Raw genomic sequence first — 26882 nt, 5'->3', positions numbered from 1 at the left:
CAGTCTTTTTCTTCTACTAACATTTTGAAGTAAGCTGTCAGCGGTACCATGTGTAAATAGTGAGTCAAAGGGCTCAGAGAGAGGCCAGTGACAGTTGTATGTAATTATTTGAAAGCAGAGCTGGACCACCCACTCTCTGGAATTGAGCTGAATTTCAGTAGGATTGCGTAGATGTGTCTGAAGGCAGAAATTGGGCATCCAGGTAAAATTTTCTGTCATGTTTAGGTACTGTCCCTTGTAAGCACTTTTCACACTACGTATATCAGGTGGATTATTTTTAGTAATAGGCACAGCTTTATAAAGAAAATATAGGTATCGATAATTTGGGTAGCTTGAGCCCATTCTTCACTTTTTTGAGTTGTTGTTGCTGCCATAGGCCCACGTAGTAACAAAACAGCCTAAATCATCTGGAAAGAAGTCAGGGTCATACTTATGAGTAGGACAATGGGTTGAGCTGCAATCCTAATAACCACTGGTAGTGAACAGGAGTGGGCTCGCACTCATTTGCCTTTCCTCACCTCCCCCCATTCTGTGTTGCTGACTTGACCTATCATTAATTATTAGTGTGACATGCTTTTTAGCCTTTACCTGCTTACTCAGGGATCTCTGGTAAAACTGATCTTACTATCTGACCTACATCTGGCAGTCTTTATGCTTGTGGAAAACTCTGAGAATCCTGAGTTGAAGAAACATATGCTGGCCACTGTCAGAGACATGATGCTAGACTACATAGACCTGATCTGATTCAGTCATTGCTATATTTCTTCTGCAGAGGCTGTATCCATGCTCTGTGGCTACTTATATTTGCCCTGGATCCTACCCTAAAAGTGCCATCTGAAACTCTGCTCCTTTCCCTATTGCCATATATGTCCCTGTGGGTGCAGTGCCTCACTGACAGTTGGTGTATAATGATAGAGTGTCCCAGCAGGGCAGATATTGAAAAGTCTTCTGGTACTAGACCTCTCTGAGAAGAGACACACAAGCAGAAACTGTGGAGAGGGTGTGGGATCTCAGGATTGGGAAGATGGCTACAGAGCTCTGTTACGCAAGGGAGGGTCCTTGCATCACAGAGAAGAGTACACCAGAGCTGCTTGAAAACTCCAGAAGCACCTTATGGGATGGAGCTTTCTGCCAGCATCTGTTGGGGGAAAGAGTGAGCAGACCAGCACTCGTTTGCATTTCTATTATGGGACAGTTTTTGCCATTTTGGTAAAAGTTCACTTAAGTTTGGGGATGTTGTAAAGCTATTATCCCTGTAGGGAAACTAACTGGCCAATAAACTGTACCAAGATTACCTGGGGTGGAGGGTCACCATGACTATAACCGCAATCTGAAACTGTTAGGTAAAGGAGCCTGCACAGGGCTAAAGACAGAGAGAGGATTTTTTAAAATTTTTTTGGTGGGGAGTGTCTCACTCATGTCAAGGTGTCTGTTAAGGATTCTATCTGCCACTGATCTCCCTTTGAGGACTCAGAGCTGAGACAGTGGATATGTGCTGAGGTGACTTTGGCTGAAGCTATACAAAGCAGCAGTAGCCTACTTGATGAACACTAGTGATGATCTACCTACCCAGCAACAAAACTGTAATTGCTTCAGCTGGGATATATGATAAAGGCCCTGGAGCAGAATAGGCAGCACTTCCATTATGAGCTGGATTTGCCTGAATTTTGGCCTCTGCTGACCTTGGACAGCAAACTGAGTGCAGAGTTGGTGAGGAGGGTAGTAACTAATGCTAGAATACATTGCGTCATTAGCTACTCATAAGTGAGATGGACTGAGGTTAAGACTATTTGTAATTGCTGGCTTTCCCAAATTTATTCCATATCCTTCCCTTCCTGCCCAAAATTAATGCTTGTGAGTGGGGTAGTATTGCCTATCAAGGGCACTCAAGGCAGGTAATTTAGTTTTCCTGGGTTTCTGGATTGGGGATTCAGCTGGTGTGGTTTAAGCTTTCAGAAGGAACCCCTAGATAACTGAACCTGGCTCTCTTTGCTGCCAGCAATACTTGTCAGAAGGGTTACATTTGAAAATTAACACTATTTTTTGTCAGTGAGACTTTTTAAATTATTTGAAATATTATGTGAGCAGCTCAGAGTAAAATATCACATTAACCACGTTTCTAAAATCATCATTGTAATATATTTAACAAAACGTTGGTTTCCAGAGAAGATCACCCTAGGTATCAAATTGGCAAAGGTGCAGATTTCTACTTGCATAACACAGGTGGAGGCTAATATTGGTTCAGAAACAAAAAAATGAATTTCTGCTACCATGATGGAGATCAGACATTAGCCATATTTTTGAGGAATAAATGTTTCAGGGGTAACATTTAAATGGTGCTGCATGCTTTTTTGTTGAACTACCTTTTCACAACCCATTTTTCCAGTTCTTCTATGATTTTTGCATGAAGTTTTCATGTGTACTTGTGACTGATACATGACTTTTTGATTCTCATCAGGTGGCTTTGAAAGATCTTATTTGTTAAGAGTTATTTTATTTGTTTTTTGCTTCATTGTTTATTTACTTTCTCTTCTGAGAATTAGTCTGCAACCAGCATTTACTGAAACTTTAACGGACTTCTGTCTGCATCAGTTACCATATACTCTTTGTTCTATGAGGGAAAGCTGTCAACTCTGTATTATTACTTTAATACAGTGGTTCTCAAACTTCGGCATTGGTGACCCCTTTCACACAGCAAGCCTAAGTGCAACCCCCTTTATAAATTAAAAACACATTTTTTATATTTAACTCTATTATAAATACTGGAGGAGAAGGGTGGGTTAGGGTCAAGGCTGACAGCATGTGACCCCCCACGTAATAACCTCACAATCCCATGAGGGTCACGACTCCCAGTTTGAGAAACCCTGCTTTAACAGAAACAGTATCTGAGTAACTTTGTGAAAGAGTTTTCTCTGGCAGAGCCAGTGTAGTTAGGAATTCCCTATTGGAAAGAATTTTACTACTGTATATCAGAAGGAAGGGACACATCCAGAACCCAACACCAGGCCTAAATAGCTGTGCTATGTATTGGGAAAATTACAGAGGCAGGATGGGTTTTTTCCCTTCCTTCCCTTCAGGACTTAAAGAGGCTGAGGATTCACTCCACAGAGGCTCCTGTAGCTCAGTGACACAGTAGTCTTGTGAGGCTCTGGGTGCAGCTCACTCATGAGTAGGAGGGAGGACAGGAGGGTCTGCTCAGCATTGGATCCCTGAACAACAAACCTGGTCAATTCATGCCCCATTCTCTCTCACTACTCTGCTAACAGCCAGCCACCCATGGGTCTCATGTAGAGAAAGGTTCCATTCTGTGCAAGAAGGTGTGAAAACCTCCATTTATATTCATTGCAGTCCCACCTTCCTGTAGTGCAACAGAACCACACTGGCTCTGTTGCACAGGGGAACTCTGCAGCCATGCAAAAGAGGAATGGATTTGCCATTCATTGGATAAATGTTGCTTTCATTTTTGTTTCTGTCCTTTATAATCACTACAATATGTATTAGTGTTGTGTGACTGGATGTCAGGCTTTGTGTAGACTTATTTTGCTGACTCATCCTGGTAGCCAGACAAAGTAGGTCTCACTAGCACCAGTTAGAGAAAAATCGGGGTACCCTCTGAGATGAGAAGACTAGAGGGAGAGAAAAGAAGTCTTAAGGAAATAAACACTAGGAATAAACTATATCTCACTGAATAAGATACATCTGTTTAAGGTGAGGGTCTGTAGGCAGCTCTTTTTGAGTGGTCAGGGGTTGAACTGGGAGAAAAGCAGTGGTACTATCTCTCAAGATCTACCCAACAGAGGTTCATTGACTGGAGACACAAGAAATGTCACTTGTACAAATCTTCATAATAAATTTCTTCAACAGCACTCAGAGTGCCTTGTGGCAGCTGGGGATCACCAGGGAATACTGATACCTTAGCTAAACAATCCTTTTCCAAGGCCATCTGGCCCATGCTGATGGATTGGCAGGGAGTGATGTAGTAACTGCCGTGGAGGCTTTCATCTGTCTACATAGAGGGATCCTCAAGCAGTGAGATTTACCAAGTATATAGCAGCCACAATGCAAGGCAGGATCACACTTAATTAAAATGATCTCTAAGTGGCAGCTTAAATCCCAAGGTACAAGATGGCAGCCTCAGAGATGAAAAATACCAGTTCCATGAGCCACTGTGAGCAACCCAATTCAAACTCGCAGAACAGCTCTGCCTCATGTGTGTTAAGTTCTACTGCTGTTTAGTTATGTTTCTGGAGCTTAAATTAAATGCAACTCGGGGTAGATGGTATGAGTCTGGGACAAAACCTTATAATGTGTGTAACAGAAATGGCGTAAGGACCCTGTCCACCGTGAGTGGGCAATGTTGCATTCTAGTGTTTGCTTGTATTACAGAGAGAGAGCATAAGGATTCTCGGCTCTGCAGATGTGTAGGATTGATTACTGTTAATTCATTTGCAATAGAGATGGTCAGAAATTTGTTTAGGAAACATTTTTTGTCAGCAAATCCTGATTAGTCAAAGCTGAAACTTTCAGTGAGAGGTTTAGTGAGAAATTTTTCAATTTGGAAAACTTCTGAATTTTTTAATTGTCAAACACTTCATTTTGGTGTTTCAAAATGAAATTCAGGTTTTTCATTGTGTAACAACTTTTTCTTTAGAACTTTGTTATAGTTAAAAAATGAAATATTTGAAATCAGAGTGAAACATTTAGAAAACATCAGAATGAAACACTTCCATTTACCCAAACTGAAATTTATTCTTTAGGATCTCTTTTTCATTAACGTTTTTGAGACTTTTCATCCCATTTTGGACAGAAAAATCTTTCAATACTCTGAGAAGTTTTGTACTGGAAAACCGTTTCCTGACCAATTCGGACTTGCAGCAATAGATTTATTGCACAATGGCACCCCGCTAGCAGAAAGTGGAGTGCACAAAAGAGATGAATGAATAAGTAGGGAAGGGAAGATATATAGAGGGCATTGAATGTGAAGACAAGAAGCTTGAACTTTATGCAGTGGAAAAGGGGGAGTCATGGAAGGATGAAAATAGGGAGTAACATGGTCAGAATGAGGGGAGGGGAGCTGATCTTAGAAGCTGTAGGTAGGGATGGGGGTGTGATGTGATATAACATGATGGGTTATCAGGGAGCCCAGAGAGAAGGCAGTTACAGTAATGAAGACTGGAGTTAGTAAGAGCTTTCATGGTGTAGATAGAAATAAAAGTTCAGATCTTAGAGAAATGTTTTATGGAGGAAGAAGTAGTAAGATTGGACACAGCTAGGGAGGAGGAGGAATCAAAAATGACTTTAAGCTCTGAGTAGCAGGAAGGATGACGGTGCTGTCAGTTGTGACAGAGAAAGATGGCCTGGGGAGGATTTCAAGGAAAAATCAAGAGTTCACTTTGTCCATATTTAATTTAAGTTACTGGTGAGACGTTCAGGAAATGTCAGAAAGAGAGAGTGGGATTGTGAGTCATCACCATAAAGACTATCCTGTGACTTCATCTACAAAAAGGTTACCTAAGAAAAAGGAATAAAGGGAGAATAGCAGAGGTAAAAAACAGACTCCCCAGACAAGGGGAAAGTGGAGTAAAGGACTCACTGGGTATGTCTACACAGCAACTAGGCACCTGTGGCTGGCCCGTGCCAGCTGACTGGGGCTTGCAGGGCTCAGGCAGTGGGGCGGTTTCACTGCTGTGTAGATGTCTGGGCTTGGGCTGCAGCTTGGGTTCGAGGACCCTGTGGGGTGGGAAGGTCCCAGAGCCTGGGCTCCAGCCTGAAACCAGAAGTCTACATACCAATGAAACAGCCCCACAGCCCAAGCCCTGTGAACCCCAGTCAGCTAGCACAGGCCAGTCACAGGTTTTTCCTTTGCTATGTAGACAGCCTCAGTGGGTATATGCCTATACTATGAACCAGGGGTACACATACTCTCTCTAGCAATCATCAAGCTAGCAGGAGTATAGACAGCAGTGTGTCCATGGTAACACTGGTAGCAGTAGTGGAGGATGGCTGAGCTATGCCAAATACATACCCACTGCTTTCCGGCAGGTTTTATACTTTGCACAGCTTGGCTGTGCTTCCACTGTTGCTACCCATGTTACTGTGGCTATACTACTAACTATACTTGTGCTAGCTCTGAGAGCTAGCACAAGTATATGTACACAAGCAGGAAATCTCACTCCTAGCTGGAATTGTGGAGATAGCCTTAAAGAGAGATTGAAGGAATGAAAGAAGTAGGAGGAGAACCAGGAATGGATGGAGTTTGAAAAGCCCAGGAAAGTCACAATGTTGAATAATTTACCAGCTGCTAAGTTTATCATTTGCATATTGATGTAATTTTACATAAGGAAGCAAAATTAAATCACCATTCATTGCTGTTGTGCATATGTTTGTTTTAAAGCTAAGTATGCTAAAATCATTAATGCTGCACAGCTCTGGTAAATCATTTCATTTTCTGATGGCAGATTTAAAAAGCAAACTTTCTATACATCTGTTGTTAAAGCTCAATTATGATCCACAACATGTTTTATATGATAGTTATGGGATTCTCCTGTGTAAAGACTGAGGGTCATATCCTTAGCTGGTGTAAATTATCTCCACTGAGGAGCACTGACACCAGCTGAGCATCTTGCTCTGAAAACTGTTAGTGGCTTAATATTTGCCAATGTTCTATGGTGACAGGATGAAACCACTAAATGCATTTTGCTTGTGACCTGTAACTCTTTAGAACACTACACCCTCACCCCCCTCCACACTACAATACTGAATCACATGCATCCTTGCGGTAAATTAATTTCAGCCAGTGGTGAATTTAGTCCCTTGGAACAAATTCAGTTCTCGTTCACACCCATTGAATCCCATTTATTAGTGGCAGATTTTGGCCTGTGAAAAGCATTCAATAAATCAAGCACCTTTGGACTAGTTAAAAAAAACCCTTATTTTTCAAAAGTTAAAAAGAAACATGGCTGGGGATGGGGGTGGGCAGTTAACTTTTATTGCTAATGAATAACACTGTTAGATATCACTAATGAGTGCCTCATTCCTATGGTGTTTGTTGTGATTGTTTGAACTGACTCCATTTAGAGAACATTGTTCAGATAACACTCGTACAAAGTAGAGAACACTGGATCATTGAATGAAAGGGTGCAATGGAGAACCCTAAAATATATTATCCAGGGAGGAGAATAACTGAAGGCAATAAAAAAATGTTCCCTTTGGCAGTCATGCTTTTCCATTCTGACCAAGAAACATGAGAACTTTTATTATACAAAACTGAGCTTTTTGTGAACTTTTCCTTTAGGCTTGCCAATGGTAGATGATTTAATTTTTTCCAGATATGCACTTGGTTTAATACACATTTCTTTCATGTGGAGCAGAATAGGATAAATGGGCATTGGTCCTAAAATGTTTATTCCTTTTTACAACTCCTTAAGACTAAATTCAATAGAATTGCAACACATTTTTGGCACTTTATTCTTGCACTAAATTTTGTGGCATGTAATTGCAAAAGCACCTTATTTCAAATCATAATGCATTTGTTCTATATCCTTACACTTTCTCTTTGTTTTAATAGACAGTCATGTGTACTTGAATTCAAAATGCTGTTTCAAACAGACTTGTTTGAATAACAAACCCTCCACCCCAGCTCAAGTTTTTAGACACAGCTGTTACTATTGCAAACACAGAAGCTTTGATGTGCCCCATTCTCATTTAATTTCTGTTGGATTCTTTCCAGAGTAGATTGAAATATTGATTGTGGCTAAAAGCTTCATTCTGTGAGTAAAACCAGTTCAAATGGGGCAGGGGAGAGGGGAAGCACCTTTGTTTCATAATAGTTTGTATTCACTATTATGCCACTTCCCTCATCCCTCTGGCTTTTCAACTCCCTTTTTGCTGGATTTCCTCCAGTGCTGTTAGGAGAGATACTACAGTTCTGGTTGAAGAAGAATGCTAATTCTAACCCTTTGTTTTCAGAAACACATTTTCAACCAGTGTTTAAAACTATCTTTTTGCAATGACGTATTTTATGTTTGCTTTTGCTCCGTTTTATTGACAGTGCACCTTTTAAATGTTGAGACCTTGGGAACATTCTGGTCACTCATTTTTACTTACCTGAGTTTGAGGAAAAAGTGAGCAGCAGGTCTCCTTGCCAGTGCATGCTTCTACCATAGACATGCCTATACACAGAACACACTTCCTCACCAATACTGATCCTAGACTTCCATGGCAGTCTATGATTCCTAGGCAGAAACTCCATGGGCCATTTCACACAGGACTGTCCCCTTTTTAATTGCTCTCAGACATGTAAAAATTGTCATGTTTACTAGGTTTCAGAGTAGCAGCTGTGTTAGTCTGTATCTGCAAAAAGAAAAGGAGGACTTGTGGCACCTTAGAGACTAACAAATTTATTTGAGCATAAGCTTTCGTGAGCTACAGCTCACTTCATCATATGCATACAGTGGAAAATATCATGTTTACTAGGCAACCTAGGATACTTCATTATCCCTTGCCCACTGGGCTATTACACTTTAGCTAAAGAAAATTGTTCAGACTTTTTTTTCCCACTGAGTAACTTAAAACCAGTTTAATTTTCTGTGTCAAACCTGATTTTATATATATATATATATATATATATACATATATATATAAATATATATATATATATAGCCACATGTATATAGTCCTTGTGACAAAGGCATACTTTATTATCTGAGAATTAAAGAATGTATAATCACATGTAAATAGCCTATCAATACTATGCGTGGGTAGTATGTTCTTTTCATGGATCACGCATGCACATAATTGCATGGTGGTACATTGAAATAAACACACACAGGGCCTCATCTGATATTATCTACACAAGGAAGAATCCTAGTGAACGTTAAGGACATGAATGCCTTCAAATCTGCTTTTTTTTTTTTGGCTAGTGTAAGGAGTATGCGATCTTCTTCAACGTGTAATACAATAGTTTTTTTTTTTCTAAACTATACCACACATTGGAATAAACACAAAATGGTATTGTGATCATATTGAAGGCGATAGTATTATAGGCACTGGAGCTCAGCACAAGAGCTTCTTCTCTCCCATTCTTCTTAACATCTCTCCTAACGTCATGAAACCATCTGTCTATCATTCTCACCTGCTGTTGAACCTTCAGGCCCTAAATACCATCTCTGATACCACTTCCCCAGATATTGTTACTCCAGAAGGGGAAAGGAAAATATTATCCATATTTCCTACAATTTTCTTCCTCATTCCTTTCTTCATATCTGGATAGGAGCCCACATATGTCACAGGGTTTGAGATGAAATCCAGACCAGTGAGGGGTTGTCACTATTTGTCCTGTAACCCTGAGTACTCTGCAATGAATGCTTTGATGCTGTTACTCCTAGCCTGGGATGTTCACAAGCATGCAAGTCATACCCTGGTGTGTGTGTGAGTGCCCACACATGTGCTAGACAGTCCTAGCTTAGGAGCTCTGACCAAAGCAGCCTGTCTACAGCTCTACTCTGGCTTCCACCAGCCTGGGTTACAATCAGCAAGGTGACCCCAACACAATCCCAATCCCAAATTTCCCTAAAAGCATGTGCTCTGCAAAGTCCAGCCCTCTCCTGGACAGTTGAGAGAGAAAATAGGCTTTATTTTGCTCCTCTAAAGACACAAGAGCACCAGGGGTTATTAACTTAACTGGGGGTTAATACACCCTTCCATTTAAATATAGCACTGAATTGGTTTACTAGTAAAGAAATTATTAACAATATGACATAGGTTAAGTGATATCAAGTGAAAGGAATAATGTTAGAAAGGGTTACAAGCAAATAAAAGTGAAAACATGCATCTAAAAGTCTAAAACTTAATCTAGCAAGGTACAGACTTTGTTCCAGATGGTTTCCTCTCAGTCACTCTTCTTCCCACCCATGGCTGACTTTTCCTCAGTCAGGACCTTCTACAGAAGTACAAGATGCTGGCTTCCCTTGTCTTCCTCAGTGGAAGATCTTTGATTAAGTGGGGGTTTCACCTATATTCAGTTTCCAGAGACTTGAACCCTTGGTTGAAGGACTCATCTTTCTCAGCGTGCAAGAGCTCTGGCCTCTTGTCTACTGATGGAAGCCAAATATGACTTCTGTTTTTGCTTTTATCTTCCAAAGTTCAATGACTTTATTTCAAGAGGTAGGGTGACCTCATGATGTTTTTTATCTTCAAGTGGTCTTCTCATCCTCTGCTGATTTCTAGGTGACAGTTGTCCAATAATGAATTTATGCTGCAAATGAGATCACCTGATCTCACCCAAGATATCAAAGACAGAAGTAATACACAACAATGTGTCTTAAAGACCCAAATTTATGTTTGCCCTCCCTAAATGAAATGGATTTGATGGGACATCCCATATGTGAGACCTGCAGAGTCATGAGGATTAAGGTTACCCATTTGTTGGACTGCACCATAGAAAGTCTATACTGAGGACTCAATCTGCAAATATTCTTTCTGTAGCCACCCAACTTAGACTTTCAGCTAGGACTCTGACACCCTTTTCTCTTCTGCCAGGCTTAAAAATAAAGACTTTTCTCTTTCAGTTGTTAACTGGACATCCTCAAAAAGCAAAAGTCAACAGGACCTGGAACTTAAAGTACCTACAGTGCTTGCTTCTGAGCTTGTGGGTATGCCAGTCTCATGACCAGGCATCTGCAAGGATCTGATGTACCACGTTACTCCGTGACAAACTCCAAGTGAGAGTGTCACTCAAAGATAATGAATTGGATCACTTGATGATTACCTGTTCTGTTCATTCCTTCTGAAGCACCTGGCATTGGCCACTGTCGGAAGACAGGATACTGGGCTAGATGGACCTTTAGTCTGAGCCAGTATGGCCATTCTTATGTTCTTTTGTTCTTATAACAGGCCACTAACCTTAGATCATCCTCTGTCCCATGTCTCTGCCAATAAAATTAAGTACACAGCAGATTGTTTAGTTTTACAAGATGCGGGTTAAGAATCAGAGCATTACAGAGATGATTTGCAAACTGACATTGCCTTCTCATGTGGTTTCTAACAAATCATTAACAAAATTAATTATTGTGACCCATCACTAAATTCTTCCTGGAACTTATTCTGAAAGGCTATTCCACATCATCATACAATAGTGCACAGAAGATAGTAATGAATGATTTGAAGAATGCTCGGTGGTATTTTCACATGGGCACAGATCCTGCATGCTTTACCATGCCAAACTGTTGGATTACATATTAATCACAGTATTACTAAACAATATTCCAGACAATAGATAATGTTCCTGACTACGATCATTCCCCTGCCAGTTCCCAATCAAGTAATGCTAGACTAGTTTGAGGGGTTGTGAATTTCTGGTTTTGTAAAAGAACATGACCTACTACAGGAGGCAGTTTAGAGTCATGGTTCCCAACCTTCTGGACTTGCAGACCTTCATTAACAAAAGAGCTTCACCTGAGGTACTCATGCTCCCAGCTCCCCCTACTTTCTTTCTCACCCCAAGCTCCTCTTTGTCCCACTTTCTCAAAGTTCTCTCTTCCAGATCAACCTCAGTCTCTTTGCTTCCCTTTTCTTTTCCTCTTCCTCGTTGTCTTTTTCCAGTTCCTCATTAACCTATGCCTTGTCACTTCCAGGGTTTAGCTCTCCTATTTCTCTTCCCCTCTTGCCCCAATCTGTAGCTGGAAATTTGAAAAAAAAAATAGCCCTTCTGCTAGGTATTGTCAGCTGCAGTAAGGGCTGGGTTCAAATAGCCAGTTTGTTAAAACTTACAAAAACCACTAGCTCAAGTCCCCTCCCAGTACTTCTGGGATCATTAACTACATTTCCTGGAAGCTCTTCAAGGGCAATATTTCCCCCACTCACACACACTGAGACTGTAAAAAACAAGGGCCATTTTTGTAGGGGTAAAAAGCATCAGACTTGGAACATGAATTAACAATATATTTACATGACAGATAATAAAGCATTCCCCCATGATAACATTGGCAGTAGTCTGTTAACTCAGTTCTCTGCCCACTGGTGTGAACATCCAGTAAGCAAACATACCTTTATCACACCACTTCCCCCCACTCCATGAGTGAAAATATTTTAACAGTTAACCAAACAGTCGGACAATTATATAGTTTAGGCTGTGCAATAGCCTTATAATCTCCATTGCTCGACACATCTAAAACTAATGTATGTTGCACTTCAAAATATACTTTAGGGAACAATCAAACCTGACAGAAGGGCAAAGACAAGTATGTCTTTTCCATCTCTAAATCCTATGGTTTACTGCATGGGTACAACATGCCAGGCAGTCTCTCCTGGACTGTGGCTTCATGGCGCAGTTTACAGACTCCACAATAAACCAGAGCAAGGCCTGGAGCAGTATTGGGTCAGGGAGGCCCCATTCCTCAATAGCTGTAGGGCATGTTCCAGGTGGAGGGACAATTTAAAAAGGGAAGCCCACAGGTTGCACCAGGAAATGAGGCTGATCTCTGGAGCAGTGGATGGAGAGACTGCAGCCTTGGTATGGCCACTTTGGGAGCCATGATCGATATTTTCCCCTGGTAAGGAGCCGAGAACCTATGGGGGCCCTAAATAATGGGATATTGAGCCCCCAGCAGACAAAGCAGACACTACTAAGTCTGTGACATGCCCCAAACAGTGGAGTCACAGCCTGGCAGGAAGTGATCTGGGGTGAGTGTAACTTGGGGTGGACCAATGAGTAGTCTAGACACGGTAACAATCCTTTAGGGCTCTGGGTTGGAACCAGATCATCCCTCCACAGGCCCACACAGGCCCAGATCATCCCTCTCCCGCACTCCTCCTACAGTCCTTCATGACTGGGAAGAAGAGGCTCACAGATGAGACTGAGACCTGCTGTATAAGACCTGGCAGGGCCCCCTCCAGGACAGGCAGACTGAAAAGAACTGTGAAGCCACTGCCTGACCATTAAGCCAGCTGGCTATCGGACTGACCAACTACCCGCTCCCATTTGGACATACAGATAGTGAAATCAATGATAATTGCAGTGAGATGATTTAGATAATACTTAATGCACACTTCTTGCAAAGCACTGCTGTTTAGGAAGTTTAATTAGTAATTGACAGTTACTGCTGGGTGCATTGGAGATGTCCCCACACTCCTCCAGAAAACTGCTGAGAACTGCTTTGTCCCCAAGTTCTCAGACTCCTCATAAATATACTTACTTTTGCAGTGGCACTGGAACAATTTGTATAGCGGGTGTGCTGAAAGCCATTGAACCAAACTGTAAACCCTGTATATGATGGAAACCACTTCAAACCAGGGGGTGCAGTGGCACCCCTAGTTCCAGCACCTAAATATTTTTGTGACAATATGTAATATTTACGGCTAAGATTTTGTCATGGTTGTTTTTAGTAAAAGTTATGGACAGGTCACAGGCAATAACCAAAGATTCATAGAAACCTGTGACCTGTCCCTGACTTTTATTAAAAATAACTATGACAAAATGGGGAAGGAGGAAGGTCCAGCACACACACCCATCAGCAGCAGCTTAGAGCTGTTGGGTCTGCCTGTGGCAGATAGGAGCTCCAGGGTCTCTCCCACACCCCGCAGGACTGGGAACTGCAGGGGTCCCCCCAACACCTGCGGTGGTGGCTCGGGGTTGTGGGGGTCCCCCTGATGCCTGTGGCAGCTCAGCATTGTGGGGGTCTCCTGGACACCATGGCAGCAGCTTGGGGATGCGGGGTCCCCCGACACCCACAGAGGTGGATCGGGACTGCAGGATCTCCCTGCAGCAGCAGCTCAGAGCTGCATGGGTCCTCGCTGCCCATAGCTGGGAGTTGTAGGGGGGTCCTGCTGACTGAAAACTCCAACTGCACTGCCCTACGTCTGAAGCAAAAATGTCATGGAGGTCTCTGAAAGTCATGGATTCCGTGACTTCCATGATCTCCATGACAAAATCTTAGCCTCAGTAATATTCCAATCAGAGCAGTTTGAGAAGACCAGAAATAATCATGTAAAATAGATGTCAAGTCTCCTTGGGGAGGAAATGAGAGCTGTTGAAATGATGCCATGGACAGCAGGCTGGATGAGTGCACACACACCTCAGGGACAATTCCAGGCCTATCATATAATAATGTTGTCACTCTGTCCTCCCTGAAGCATTCCTTAGCAAGCTAGCCTTTCCCCACATGTAGTCAGACAGATGTGGAATCTGACTCTCCAGGGAGTGCTGCATGTGAATATCATTGCACTGACACCATATGTTGGCAGCTGTTGACACAGGCTTTGGGAGCATTCAAAGTTCTATTCCTCCCTGCCTTGTAGTAGAGTATTGTGGGGGGACTACATTTTTTTTTCTGGACCACAACATGTCTGTGAGGGGACTGTGAATAGCCTGTTATCTTTTTAGGGACATTTTCAGCTTGGAAAAGAGATGACTAAGTGCTGGGGGGTAGAGGAGCGTTATGACAGAGGTCTATAAAATCATGACTGGTGTAGAGAAAATAAATAAGGAAGTGTTGTTTACTTCTCATAACACAAGAACTAGAGGTCACCAAATGAAATTAATAGGCAGCAGGTCTAAAACAAACAAAAGGAAGTATTTTTTCACACAACGCACAGTCAACCTGTGGAACTCCTTGCCAGAGGATATTATGAAGGTCAAGACTATAACAGGGTTAACTAGATAAGTTCATGGAGGATAGGCCCATCAATGGCTATTAGCTCAGATGGGCAGGGATAGTGTCCCTAGCCTCTGTTTGCTAGAAGCTGGGAATGGGCAACAGGGAATGGATCACTTGATGATTACCTGTTCTGTTCATTCCCTCTGGGGCACCTGGCATTGGCCACTGTCAGAAGACAGGATATTGGGCTAGATGGACCTTTGGTCTCACCCCGTATGGCTGTTCTTATATTCTTATATGTTCTTTAAGAAGAATCACTTGCAACCTTTTAACCTTAGTTATGATTTTGGACTGTTTTAGAGGCCATCTTTGCAATAAAAAAGGCTAAAACCTGACTTTTATTTTTTAAATTAAAGATTAGATTCTCCTCTATATTGGCCAGCCTGACTAACTGAGTGAATGTTTTGTGCTTTGAAAGCCTGCAAAGGTCAGTAATATACAATCTCCTTCTCAGCAGTTATCTCATCCATGATTTCAGATATTCCAAGCCTGAATGTAGTTCTATATCTCTGAAGGCAGATGGAGTTTGTTCTGCTAACTACAATTTGGGAGAAAATTCCTTGCTTTTGCTGATTTATTCAGAACATCAATGGTATTGTAAATACAGATGGGAGAACAGGATTGTGTACAACCCCCAAGTTAGAACTGAACCAGTCTCTCAGGTTTAAATGCTGTGCCAAAACTATTTTCCATCATATGCCTCTGCTTTTCCTGGTTCTAGCCAGGGTTAGAATCAGAATGGAGCAAAATATCCTAAGAGGCTGTTTCAAGGAGCCCAGTTGTTCATTCAGCTGCTGTGCCTTCTATGCTCCTTTGGCATAATGGTTCTCTCAGTTGTCTGTGCAGGAGACAGAATATTCTCAGGGGCTTGTGTAAGACTGTAGAATTAATTCCCCCAGCAATGAAAGGCCATCACAAATCTTCTCCAATTGCAAGGTGCATTTCTCTGACTTTGCCTTGTCTAACATAAACACATAGCAAAAAAACCTAACCAAAACAAGACACTCCACAGAACACACTCCTCCCCTTGGGAAGAGGATGAGAAAACACATGTGACAGATGTATAGTCATGTTGCTTAATGTGCTACGAGAAGGTGCTCCGATACTACGGTGATGACTGAGGTATAAGAAACTATACAGAATAGAATGGAAGCCAGATTGCATGCTTTGGGGATGTGGAACACAGAAAGGACAGCAACAGTAACTCCTCGGGGCCCAGGATGGAAATGTGCACCATGGAACCTTCCTCATGGATGTACCATGGTCCTTCTGCCTTTATAAAATGAAAGGGGAAAAGGCCAAGAATGGCCACTATCCATAGGATCGGCCAATGAAGGTTTTGCAATAAATGCTGACTCCAGAAGCATTATTTTATGTAGTCACCCCCAACACCCACACACACACAATTAAACCTCCTTAGTTGGGGCTTTTGAAAAGTCATCGATGATAACCACATGGGTGGAAATTAAGTGATAAGACTAATGCCATTTGAAAATTTACAATGCTGTTATAAATACAATCATGTTCCCTCACAATCTAGGATCCCTATGTATTTTATCTATTTATTGTTCTCTGTCATATACTAGATGGTCCCTGCCTCTGAAAGGCCACAATCTTTTTGTTATGTGCCTACCACAGTGGGGTCTCAGTTCTTGACTTGGCTTCTAGATACTACTGAAATACAAATATTTACCACTAGTGATAGGGTGGATGGGTGCACACTATATATATGTATATAGATATAGATATATAATTTGTCTTCTAAAGCAATTAAGAATTATTTTCCAAATAAAGCCACATAATCATATCTTAATTTAATTTGTAGTAATATCATAATAGCTTTTGTAAAAAATAAATTACTATACGCTACCATTAGTAAAGTTAAGAACATAATTAAACATGCATATGTACTATACAGCTACTTTTTTTTTAAGCCTCTGTGTTTGTTTTTTCTCCCTATTTGTGAACACCTAAGTCTACAAAATATATATTTATAAAGGCAGGATAATATCCAACCAGCGCATTGGATTAACCATGAAAGCAAAATCTTTTGCAGTAGGGTTTATGAAAGAACTAATTGCATTATGGTGAAGTTTTAAGTTAAAAACTGATTTCTGCTATATACAGTGTTCATTTGGCAAGCTTTAGTGAATTCAGACATTGACCACGATTTCAATTCCAACTTGCTGGTTGAAAAATAATACATTTTAGGCAAAATTGCAACTGGAAAAGTCAATATGGCATCTCATTATATCAACATACCATCAGTATTATTACCAGTATGTTAGAGCAGAATAAAAACTTTACAGGCCTGATTTTTGGAAATATTGAGAACCTGCAACTTAGAGTTTCACATTCTCAGCCCTTCTAAAATAGTTAAGAAAATGTTTCATTTTGAAGGGGAAAATTAGAATTTACATATATCGTGCATAGTCCTTATATACTTGTCATTGAGGTCAATCTTAAAATATCAGAATTAGATGCAGGCCATCAAACATCAACTATTTGCTTCTACTTACAGACAAAAAGAGACTAAAACAATGTGATTGGTGGGTAATTAATACAAAATATTAGAAATAGCTAAAATCTTCATATTTTCCCCCAGTGACCAGTTCGCTCTAATATTCAGGTTGTGTACTGAACCCCTGCTATTGACATAACTCACTATAAAAAAAGGAAAGAAAGACTTTATAGAAAGATATCCCAATGGTACTGCCATTATTAATGGATTTTGTATGTGCCAGGTTTAAGTACCTGGACTTCGTTAAAATCCAGTCTCTTTGTATGGGTCAGTAGAATACTAAATATTACACTGAACTGATTACATTTGCCGTAAAAATGACATTTCTTTCAATGAAAACATTTGCATATTTTGACACATCCTTGTCATGTATCTGCAGGACATATTTTGGGGCTTTTGTATGTTATCATATTTTTTCAGACATTAACTATTTCCCCACAATATTCCTGTGAAGTTGGTAAGCAGTATTATCCCCATTTTACCTATATGGAAACTGAAACACATTAGTTAAGTGACTTACTCAAGGCCACAGAAGGAAACAGAATTAGAACATTGGAGATGGAATCCTAGCTCTACTGAAGTCAATGGCAAAAGGTTCAATGGAGTCAGGGATTTCAGCCTGGATTTCCTTATCCATGGTTTTGAGTTCAGAACACTGCATTTCACATCTCATATATTTGTAGTCCAGTTCTATATATGCATATTTCAATGTATGTGGTACACCTAGAAGTGCTATGGTACCCAGAGTCTGATAAATGTCATGCCTATGCAGCTAAGGAAGTATCACTAGAAGACTTCAATCTGTAAAGAAAACAAACAAACAAGAAATTGGTGTAATTTATTCATACTATGAAAGGCTGTTCACTGTCAGTTACAGCAGTACCAATTTTAAGAAAGGAGAGTGTAAGGTATGATAACTGATAGCAGTATAGTACTTGATTTTTTTATAATACACATCAGGCCAAGTGTACCCTGAATTCATAAATCTGTGCATTATAATAGAGTGTAAGGAAACTATAATTTGATCTAAAAATGCCCTTAGAGGAATTCATACTTAATGTAGAATTTAACAAGATAGGCGAAGAGTAGATGAACTTGCACTGGGACTGTAGGAACATTAAAAATACATAATTTGCAGTATATTTGCATTAGGAATTTTTAAAAAAACACATTGCATATAGATTTGGGAACCTCTTTTCTGAAGGAAGAGAAATATTTGCAAATTTAAAATGATACAAGCAAGTAGGAATTTAGAGTAAAAAGAAAAAATATTGATTGACTTATGAATTAGAACAAGTTTTATGCCAGCAAAACTTGCTTCTTAAACTCTGAAAATCCAAATGTGATAGTGAGATATTTTCAAATAACAACAGCTTGAAGAAGCCGGAAACATATCATGATGTCCAATGGGATAGGAGGTTGAATTTCATTTCCATCCAGGCGGAGATAGCGGAGACGTGGCATATTACCATAGGAACTGTGATCTTCAATGGCAATGGGACAGATAAGAGTGCCATTGACACCTATAAATACAAATAAACTATCTTATTTAATTTGTATGAAAAAGGTACAAGGAGATTAACTTTTTAAAGTGCATTTTAACAATATTTATACAGTGTTTAGCTGTTCTTTTCAATACTGTAAAGTACTGAATTAGTCATAATTTCAGTTCAAAAAGAGTAAGTGTGCTAAGATAGTATAATCAAATTCATTCTGTAAATGAATTGTCATGATTACTATCAATTTACCTTCTAGAGAGGTACCAGAATGTATAATATATTTTGGACAGCTGGAAGAGTAAGACATTTAACTGCTAAAGTGAAATTTTCAAAAATACTCAGTGTTGGCCTAACTCTGCTTGCATAGGACTTCAATGAGCGCAGAGTTAGGCCAATACTGAGCGCTGCTGAAAATCCCAATTTGAGTGTCTGCACATTAGCAGCACTAAAAAAAGCATTGTCCAATCATGCTATTTGACATTCAAAGGCTAAGAATATTGATCAGAGGAACTCCTTTTACAAGTATCCTTTCTAGAGTGTTACTATATAAGCTCCCCAATTCTCCTATTCTGCTGAACAATGACTTCATCAAATTTCACATCACTGATGCACTGGGGTGCTACCATTCCTATTTTACACCTAATAACTGCAGTTATATATAAGCAATAGATACAGTATCTCATTTTATTTCAGACAAAGATTTGAAATTGTGGCTCAAATCACATTATTTTCATTAAAATTAGGGGTGTTACCTTCTTTAAATCTTCCCTCTTAAATTCTATCTGCAATTTCAGCTGGGTAAAGTATTCTATACATCTTGTCTTGAACTCTGTTGTGTAGTGATTTTCAGCAGGTGCTCTGTTTCAGCTTATAAATGGCTTCAGATTCATGATGGCTGAAGTGATTTTATAGATAGATAGATAGATAGATAGATATCAAGGGCGCCAAACTCATTGGGCCAAATTGTGGCAGTCAGTTTCTAGCCTGAGTACCTGAGGCTGTTGCTGGCTACTGTACACCCCTCAAAAAGAGCTTGAGGAAGCCTCTTGTAGCAGGGAAACACATATACTCTCTAAGCAGCCCAGGGCAACATTTTTCTGTTTAAATCTTTTTTTAATGTTTTTGATTTTTGGCAACAAAAAAACTGAAATATTTTTGATTTGAGGCATTTCTGGTTTTTGATGAAAGCCTCAAAATTGTCAATGAATTTTTTTATGAAAATAAGTTTTGATGAAAACAACTTTAGTTTTTGTCAGTATTTTTAAAGGGGAAAAATTTTTTTTCCTGAACAGCTGTATCCAAAATGCCACCTGTAACATCAGCTGATATTCAGATTTTATCTTCACAACACAAAGGGCCAGAACCATTTTTTTTAATGAAGGTTTTTATCTTGAAGAATATGAATCTCTCCTGAGACCTAGATAAATACATTAAGTTGGCCAAGATCTGATTCCTTTACTATATACCCCACCACTGGCCTACCTCATAGGAATGTTATGAAGTTTGTTTAATGTCTGTAAAGCTTTCAGTATTCATGGAAGAAAAGTGCTACAGAAGTGAAAAATCTATTTATATTTATTTATTTATAATTATATTCAGAAAAGGGGGTATCGAAAGCCAACCCTTACCTATAAGAATTATATATGATAATATATATTATTGCTCTGTGTATGTCTTGCAATCAATTTACTTCATTTGTATAAAAAAGCCGTTGACTTTCTATAAAGCTTATTTATGTGTCAGGCTAAGAAACTGGAAGACCTAGAGTGATATTTCATTATGAAAGCCTTTACTAAAAGGCGAGATGTTCAATGAGCTCTGTCTAGCAGAAAATATCTGTCCTTTCAGGCCAGTGACACAGGGAAGTCTAGATACAAGACAGAATGGTTGCAAAATAAGAAACAAAAAATGCCCCACCATGCCTTCAAAGTTTATCTTTCTGCATTGGGCTTCAAAGATCATATTAACTATTCAAATCCTAGGACATGGCAACAAAAGAACAAAAAATGCCAGACTACAGACCATGTAAAAAGAACTGATTGCTGCATGGTTTGAGGGCATCTTTCATACCTCCCCTACTAGGATCTCCAAGTCCCATCTCTAATCAATATCACCTGCTCATGGATACCAATAAGGTGAAATGTCTCCCCACTTTCCCTCATGCTGTTGTAGGGACTCCCATCCTCACTGAGTTTTTGGAGTGGGATAAAAGAGTGAAATCTTTATGCTGATATACCTCTTCCTCTTTCCTGGCAGAGCTCTAGAATAGAGTTTTCAGTCCAGGAGAAGCAACATCAATGAGTTTGAAAAGTATTGTCTTCAGTCTATTTGACCCCTTTAAAATTCTGACCTTGGTGAAGAATTCTTAAGGAAAAGCCAGTCCCTGGTGCTCGTATTGAAATTTTCCTGATTGTCATACATGGCCATCTGCCTATGTGGATGGTCGTCTTGATAAACTGTGTAATGTCTAAACTGGGAATATGGAACCAGTACCCTGGGAGAAGTATTCCCTTGGAATAGGAAATAGCCTCCACTGACGCATAAAACTGCTGGCCTGCTGAACACTCATAGGCCAGCAGCTGCAGAGGATCTTGTTTTTGTTTTTTGTGAGAGAGATTTTCCCTCACCTCTCCAACCACTCTTCCTGGCCACTGTCATTCTCCTCTGTGTTTCTATCCCTCGACCCTCCTCCTCTCTTACTCCAACACTGTCTTCTCCAATTTAACGCCAAGATTTCACCCTATGTCATCCTATGTTTATACAGTTCTTAGCAAATGGGGCTCAGACAGTGTCTGGGGCATTTGGGTGTAAAAATAAAGTAAATAAATAATAAGTAAGCAAATTCCATAAAAAGTGATATTGGAATCTGAGCACCTACAGATCCTATTACTTTTATTGTAAGCCATCTACCTAAGACACTACAGTACTGGCAAGCATGTGAGGATATTCAATTATCATCTCTCGAGTAAAGAAGAGGAATAATTATGTACATGAAAAAAGCTAACTTACTTTGGAACCTCTTGATACAAAACTATATCCAAGCTTTAGAAATTATTTTTCTGTCAGCACCTCTAAACTAATCACTTATCTTCTGTATGTGGGAAAACTGATCTGCAGCCTGATTTGATGTCAATTCCCATCACTTCTGCCAGACAAAATTACATTCTTTTGTCTTTTGACCTTTGATCCTAAAAGTCTTCTGAGATGTTAGATAGTGAACGAGTGTCTAATGTAGTAGAATGTTTGTGTCACTTGCATCTTGAGCAACAGTAGTAAAATGTTCATATGTTTGTCTCATGTATTAACTGCTTTTGATTTGATACTGGTCTTCTATTGTAATTAATGTTACTGTTTATAATCTTAACGGTGAAGTAACATTGGATTAGGATATATTTAACTGATTAATCTTCCAAACTTCAATAACATGAAGGTTAGGTGTAAAAATTTCAAACTGAATACAAAAATTTTATAACTGAATTAGGAGCCTGTCCCATTACAAATTATTGGGATTTAGATTCCTGAAGCCCAGATCCTCAAAGTTATTTAGATGATTAACTCTAGTGAGAGTAAGGCACCTAAATACCTTTGATCTGGGCCCTCACGGGGTATGTCTCTTTTTTAAGTAGTTCTTAAGCTCTTAAATCACTTAGGCACTCTTGAAATTTAACCTTTTGATCTTTTTGCTTTTAAATAAAAGATAACATGGCTGCTATTTAAAGACTTCACTGCTACCTATTATACCAGATACATAACTGCTCACATTCTACTTATTTCAATTGTGTCCATTTAAAGTGACAGCAGATAAAGTGTGCACCTGAAGTCTGGCAGTGAAAAGATTAAGATAAATCCCTTTGCAGACAGTGAGCAGTGAATCTGATCAGTAATGACACATGACATGAGCACTAATTAAATTTCACTTTTCTTATAGTCCACTTAAATGGCATCAAACTATGTAAAACTAACACACTCATATAAAAGTTTATACATTTGACTTTGTATATACAGGCAGTGAAATAGTATTTAATTAATCGGATTGTTAATAATCAGATTAATTTTAAGTTAACTGTGCACCGGTTACTAAATCCTCTCATTCCCAGAAATCAGGCTGTTAATTTTAATACACTTGTGAGGTGTGAAATCACATAGTAATAAGGACTAATTCATTTTCTATGTTAGAGGATTTCAGTGGTGACCGGAAGGTTAGAAAATGAATTGGATAATATGTCAGACCAAAGTATGAATGAGTCAACTTGTGTTGGCTTTTATTAGTTTAGCTTCTTTTGTGAAGAGCTATTAGTAAGTGATCACTTTTTGGTTTTGATAGCAGAAATAGTTTACTGGTGCAAAAAAGTTAATTGCATGATATTAAGTGAGGTAATTTTAGTTTTGCATGACTTTTTGGTTGGGAAACCTTGATCGCATAACTGTTCCTCAGATCCGAAGTATGTCTGAATGGATGCTGGAAGTACATTGTTGCAACCAGTATGATGATAAACTTAAATTGTCTTGGGAATGAAATATGGTGTTAATTATTTATACAATATGAAAACATTAAATAGATCAAGGGAGCAAAATCCTAAAATCTTGACTCAGACAAAACTTTTGTGAAGTCAGTGGAAGTTTTTTATGAAAAAGGACGGAGTCAAGATCTCAGGATTTAGCTCATATAATCCAAAAGTTGGAGAAGACCTAATCAGATTTTCAAAATTCAGCTCCTAATATGTCATTATTCACATAAACAGTGATCAGGGCCACAGTTATTAAACAATTGTTGCCTGAAGCTAGACTCCTGATTGAATATTCAGGTATCTGAATAAGGGGGCAGATTTTCAGAAGTGCGGAGCACCCAGCAGCTTTCATTAATCTTAGTGGGAGCTATTGGATGCTCAGCAGCTCATTTATTTTGAAAATCTTAACCCTTGCATGTAAACTTCTGCATTTGATTGTATAAAATGGCTAATTACCTACTTACCTGGGAAAGTGAGTGCCCAGGTACATTTTAATGTGTTCATTTATATGATTTGCATGTCAAATGCTCTGTGTGTACAAATGCAGATTTTGTACATGCAATATCATGTGTGTGCACATATTCTGTCGACATATCTTAGAGTCTAAGTCTTAGAAATTGGCCCAATGGATCATCTTACTCATTATTCTTGCAAGAATGTTCTTTATAGCATATTCTTGAGTCTTTTTACTTTAAAGAAATATTTTTCTTGTTTTCTTTACATGTTGATTATAATGCTATCAAGACTGATGATATAAATATATATTTTAAACCTCTCAGGAAATTAAAGGAATTAACCAGTTCAAAGACTCCTGAATTTAAGAAAATAGCCATTCTTGTGCATAACCAGACAGTGAAGTGCTTTTTTTTTGTGAAGAGATATTTAATAGGATTGTAATCCTTGATGTGATCCCACACTGACAATATACACTTACTTTTGATCCTGTTGTGATCAAGGTGAAGATGCTCAAGATGAGCACTGAAAGGTGGAATTTTAGTGAGTTGGTTGTGGGACAGCTGTAGGTCTAGAATAGATGAAACATTAAACACATTTGGGGGAATGCCATCATCAGATAATTTATTATAGTTCAGTCTAAGGAAAGTCACTTTGGGTATTGCACTAAAGTAGTTCTCTGGGATCACTTCAATAGAGTTGTTGTCTAAAAACAGCTGCATTGTATTAGCTGGAATGCTTAGTGGCATTTTCTTGAGGGAGTTTTTTGCTATGTTGAGTTGCATGAGATTGTTGAGCCCCTGGAAGGTATCACTCTGGAGAGCACTATCCAACAGCTTGTTATGATGCAGATCTAGCATCGTAAGGTTTTCCAAGTTGCTAAAGACCCCTTCAGGGATCCTTGAGATTTTGTTTCTAGCCAGTCTCAGTTGCTCTAAGCTTGTTGGTAATGGAGCAGGCACCTCTTCCAACTCGTTATCTTCAAGAAACAAGTAAAGCAGACGCTTCAGTTTGCCAAGCATACCTTTTTCAATTCCATTGCTGGTGATTTTATTCTTGTTTAAATTTATCCATTTCAGATGAGTGGCATTCACAAAAGGCTTCTCAGAAATTGTTTCAATCAGGTTGTTCTGCAGATAGAGATACCAGATTCTTGCTGGGATTGCAGGTATTTCTTTAAGTCCCTTGTTATCACAGTATAAAGCATTGGGGAAGCTGGGAGGACAGAAGCATTCTTGTGGACACTCAAAGGTGAAGAGAGACCAATCCTCTGGATCCATCACATCATAGACTTGTCTCACATTCCGAGTCCACACAGTATTGGTCAGGAATAATACCAAAAGGCTGGGATAGACTTTTACAGTCATTGTTTGCCTTACAAAGGAAGAAGAGCAATTAGCTATCTCTATGAAAAGAATAGCCTATACCAAAATCGTATATTTCAGACAAATATAAATAATTGTACTCTTTAACACCACACTAGCTATTTTAAACTTATTTCTGAAACAATATTATTTTTTTCTTTATAAAGGGCCAAATTCTGTCCTTTATGAGATCACTATGTATACTAGGGAAAAATTGGCAGTAATATTAAAGATGTCAAATAGTACAGATTTTCACCTTGGCACAATATATTCCTGATTCAAGTTAGATTTCACATTGGGTGATCATTCCAAGAATCTAGAAATACTACTTTTTATATTAAAACAATGATTCCTATAGATCTGAAAATAGTTATTTGTAGCATCACATGTTTCCTATGTAGAGCCACTTCATATAAACTAGAGGTTACACACAGCATCACAGTAAAGACAACTACAAATGTCATAGTGTTATTAATTCAATTCTACTGTAAGCTTCCTTGAAAGTAGTCATATGTTCCTACTTCTTTCACTCCTAAATTATAAAAGACATCTGGATCAGATTTTCTCATCACACACAAAAGAAAGATCAAAGTATTTTAACAGCTGTTTGGCATGTTCCAAAAAAGCCTGAAGAAATCTTTTTGAATAACCCATTCCCCTCCCTCTCCCCTACCCCAAGTTACAGTTTTTCTTCTTTAACTCCCCTTTCTGCCCTTCACCTCCTGGTAAATTACTTAAAGAATAAGTCCATTATAAGGATTTATCCTGTTCCATGCAATATACAAATTCACTTGTTTTGTATCCAATTCCATTCTGAGTTTGACTCTTTCCACTATTAGACAATGAAAGAAACATAATCACTGATAATTTGTTCCTACGGATAATGCTTGGGTAGCATAGTAACAATGCCTCATAGGATCTGCTGTATTTTCTGATTTTTGGCAATGATTGGATTGCATTTTTGGAATATAAGGACAAAAGATCAGCTGCACAAATTTGTGGTGAAATACAAAAAGTTACTTTGGCAAAAATATAATTTAGATTGAAAGAATATATCTGTCATTGATGCAAGAGTAAACTTAAGGGTTCTATTATTTGTGTGTAAAAGGTGATCATTTATTGCTATTCCTTTATTATTATTATTATTATTATTATTTATTATATTATTTATTATTGTTGGAAGCAGCAAGTGCAATATTCCCACAGATCTGCTAGCCTCAGAAATTGCTAGATATTTGGAAGAATTCCAAAGAGGACAAACAAAAGATTTCTAGGGAATGTCATAGTTGATTTACACATTGAAATGTTATCCCCCTATTATGAAAATATCTATAGCCTTAAAATATTTTAAAAAGTAATTAAAATAATTTACCTTGTTAGTCAAGTTACTGCAGATATCTGAAGCCTGTTAGAAATCACACTACAGTGCAAAGCTTTGGCTGCTAGCAACTTGCTGGATCCTGTCCTCCAGACATTTTTAGCATATAAATCCTAAAATACACACCAACATCCCCTGATACATTACCATTTACACCTTATCTATTCTTTCTAACTTGACAATGCTTCAGAATCTAGCTTACCTCAGCTTTCTTGGCTCTTCTCTTTCTATTGGTCACTGTGGTTAGACAGTAATAGTTTGACTCAGGCTACACGCTGTGTTTTATGAATACAGCCTAATATATATGCATCAGTGCCTACAACTTTTAACCCCTAAAATAACTAAGGCACCTCAGCACCTAGATACAAAAAGACAGGAAATCCTGACTCTAACATCAAGCAGTAACAGTACTAAGGACACTTTCACTCAGTCTGTGCTCAGATTTTTAAAACTGAGCAGGTTTAATCTAGATGAAATGGGTAATATAAAATGCATCTTTGTTCAC

The 26882-nt window shown here is 39.0% G+C and overlaps 1 protein-coding gene across 2 annotated transcripts; it reads right to left on the bottom strand.

The window, feature by feature from the left end:
- Positions 1 to 17340: 17340 nt before the first annotated feature.
- KERA (keratocan) lies at positions 17341 to 26646 on the bottom strand. 2 transcript variants are annotated; one of them, XM_038379894.2, is made up of 3 exons: positions 26580 to 26646; positions 24117 to 25009; positions 17341 to 18698 (listed from the first exon to the last, which is right to left on the bottom strand). In XM_038379894.2, exons 2-3 carry the CDS (start codon positions 25000 to 25002, stop codon positions 18535 to 18537), a joined length of 1050 nt encoding a protein of 349 aa, XP_038235822.1. In that variant the 5' UTR covers positions 25003 to 25009; positions 26580 to 26646; the 3' UTR covers positions 17341 to 18534. The 2 variants fall into 2 exon arrangements, with proteins under 2 accessions (XP_038235822.1, XP_038235813.1); XM_038379885.2 differs by lacking the exon at positions 26580 to 26646 and adding an exon at positions 26372 to 26546.
- Between the last annotated feature and the right edge of the window lie 236 nt (positions 26647 to 26882).

This window comes from Dermochelys coriacea, chromosome 1 (genome assembly GCF_009764565.3).
Source record: "Dermochelys coriacea isolate rDerCor1 chromosome 1, rDerCor1.pri.v4, whole genome shotgun sequence".
NCBI classification, from domain to species: Eukaryota; Metazoa; Chordata; order Testudines; family Dermochelyidae; genus Dermochelys; species Dermochelys coriacea.
This window is presented reverse-complemented; position numbering and strand designations above follow the sequence as displayed.

What these genes read in the sequence shown, in the direction of transcription:
- KERA (XM_038379894.2), bottom strand. Translation starts at nt 25,002, where the DNA reads ATGACTGTAAAAGTCTATCCCAGCCTTTTGGTATTATTCCTGACCAAT. An exon ending in TGATCACAACAGGATCAAAA is followed by an intron (nt 18,699 to 24,116) that starts GTAAGTGTATAT and finishes TTGTATTTATAG; the next exon opens with GTGTCAATGGCACTCTTATC.